The 2,131-nt window shown below is 39.4% G+C and overlaps 1 protein-coding gene across 1 annotated transcript in view; it reads left to right on the top strand.

Annotated features, from left to right (window-relative positions):
• LOC101849616 overlaps positions 1-1,432 on the top strand; it is a gene marked incomplete at its 5' end in the record, with an annotated part of 7,869 nt that extends 6,437 nt beyond the window's left edge. Inside the window, 1 exon segment of the mRNA XM_013082428.2 lies at positions 17-1,432. Coding sequence (XP_012937882.1) covers positions 17-161 — 145 coding nt within the window.
• Positions 1,433-2,131: the final 699 nt, after the last annotated feature.

Raw genomic sequence — 2,131 nt, 5'->3', positions numbered from 1 at the left:
CCACTTCCCCAAACAGCACTCCCCAAGCCGCCGCATGTACGGAAGCTGATTTCCGAAAACTCCGGGAACCTGCCTGCGGTCAAGGTCACGCGCTCACCTTGACCCTGACCCTTCACCTTGTGGCCTTGTGCTCAGCTGTCTTCTTTGGAAGATTCCAGTAATGGTATCGCCTATGACAGAAAAGAACAGACATTTTTATTAGCTTTTCAGTAGTATGTTAGCTTCTTTATATTGTGATTTTTTGCTTTTATTTGTTTGTTCTTTGTTGGTTTGTTCTTTTTTTAGGGTGGGGGGGGGAGAGGGGGTATAGTTCCCACCCCTTTTTTTTCTTTAACGCAGATATACACGGATACAATGGTTACGTCAATGGTCGATGATTGCCTCCAGAATTTACTTTCTTGTTTCACCTCAGCACTTACTACTATATTTTAAATAACGTAAAAATTACGTTTTGGTTAAGCATTCAGGCTCCCTCGTACTATCTATCGTACTTTACGTTTTCCTTTTAACTATCAGTAACAGGTAGCACAATATACTTTAACTTTCACCTCACTGAAATGTATAAAGTTTCCTGTAAGGCTCTAACTCTAAGACATCTTTTCAATCCACAATCATGAAGGACTAGTTCCTTTGTGCGTGGCTTATCATTTCCCTCGTGCTCTTTTTCAGGGAACGCGCCACTGTTTGCTAAAGTGAGGCGTAAAAAGTTAGCATTTCCTTTTTACCTACAGTTTCTACATTCCCGAAGATCCAAATTCGAGGCGTTAAAACGTTGGCACAACATTTTTAACTACAATTCTAAACTCCCAAAGATCCAAATTCAGAATTGAAAAAAAACACTAAGACGTAATCGTCGCTAAAGAGGCTTATAATGGACATTCCCTTCTGATGAAGTTACCTAAATCTTAGTGTTTCGTTGACAGACTCCTCGCTCGCTGTGAAGCTGATGCACATGACTATAATTTGAGTTCAGAGAAGTGTCAACATGCTAGCCCTAGCCGAAATGTTCACTAAGTCACCTAAACGTTATTTCCGAGCTAGCTTTGATGACGGGGGACGGAAAATTGTTCAGGTTTTACTCTGTTATGAAACGACTTACTCAATAAGCCGCCCTCCATATGTACGGTAAACTGCGCGGGTTTTGAGTGTGGTGTTGATTATGTGGTCTGTAGTCGAATCAGAATCCCGGCCTCAAATGTGCTTAGCTGATTGGGTGTTCACTAAAAACCAGTTCAAACCCTCCCTACCAGGTTGGGTGTCGGAGAGGGTACATTGTTTTGCTGAAAGTAGTCCGGTGAGTTAGTCTCAGAAGAACCAGAAAATAAGTAATATATTAGCGGCCTTGTATAAATGTGTATGTGCGATGCAATTTAGTCGAGCTCAAAAAGAAACTTAAAATGGAGGTTTTCATGACAGAAAAAACACCCAAAAATATATATACAATGAAATAAAATAATAGTTTTGATAACTGGCTAACTTAAGAGGTCATGGGTGGTTGGCGGGTGCTCTGGTGTGGTTTGCTTCTCCTTTCCTATGAAACATCTATCGTCCTTATTTCCCCTTCTTCTTTTTTATGTTTGTTACTCTTGTAACACCTCTAATCTTCTGGCGCTCATTTGACCTTATGTCGTGTTAAACCTCTTCTAAAACTAAACTGAAGAGGTCTACTGCTTAAACTTATACTAATAGAATTTCAAGTCGATCATCATCATCATCCGGTCGGTGCCTTGCTGACTGGCGTGGGCGATCATGGACCTCCAAGTCGACGCAACCTAAGAAATACTCGATACCAAAAATACCTGGGCAATTTTCCAACAGGTTTTGGAAAATTCTTTGGAACTTTTTGACAATTGGTTTAAAAAGCAAGCGCAGTTTTCCTCTGCCCTTTATGACAAGTTAACTGCAAAGCATTTCGAAATGCCATTATTTCTACGTTACTTAAAGAAGATTAATTAACGAACTTAGGAAACACAAGTAGAGTGAACGAAAGTTCAAAGTGAAAAGAATAAAGTAAAAATAATTGAAAAACTAACGCTAGTAATTAAAGTCAGAAAAGGTAACTGAAGTTTCCAAGATCTGTTTATAAACTATGAAATAAACGAAATTACATTTGCGAATTCTGGTAGATTTC

The sequence above is a fragment of the Aplysia californica genome, unplaced genomic scaffold (genome assembly GCF_000002075.1).
Source record: "Aplysia californica isolate F4 #8 unplaced genomic scaffold, AplCal3.0 scaffold00173, whole genome shotgun sequence".
Taxonomy (NCBI): Eukaryota; Metazoa; Mollusca; class Gastropoda; order Aplysiida; family Aplysiidae; genus Aplysia; species Aplysia californica.
The sequence above is the reverse complement of the archived record's forward strand: the minus strand, read 5'-3'. Positions and strand labels throughout refer to the sequence as shown.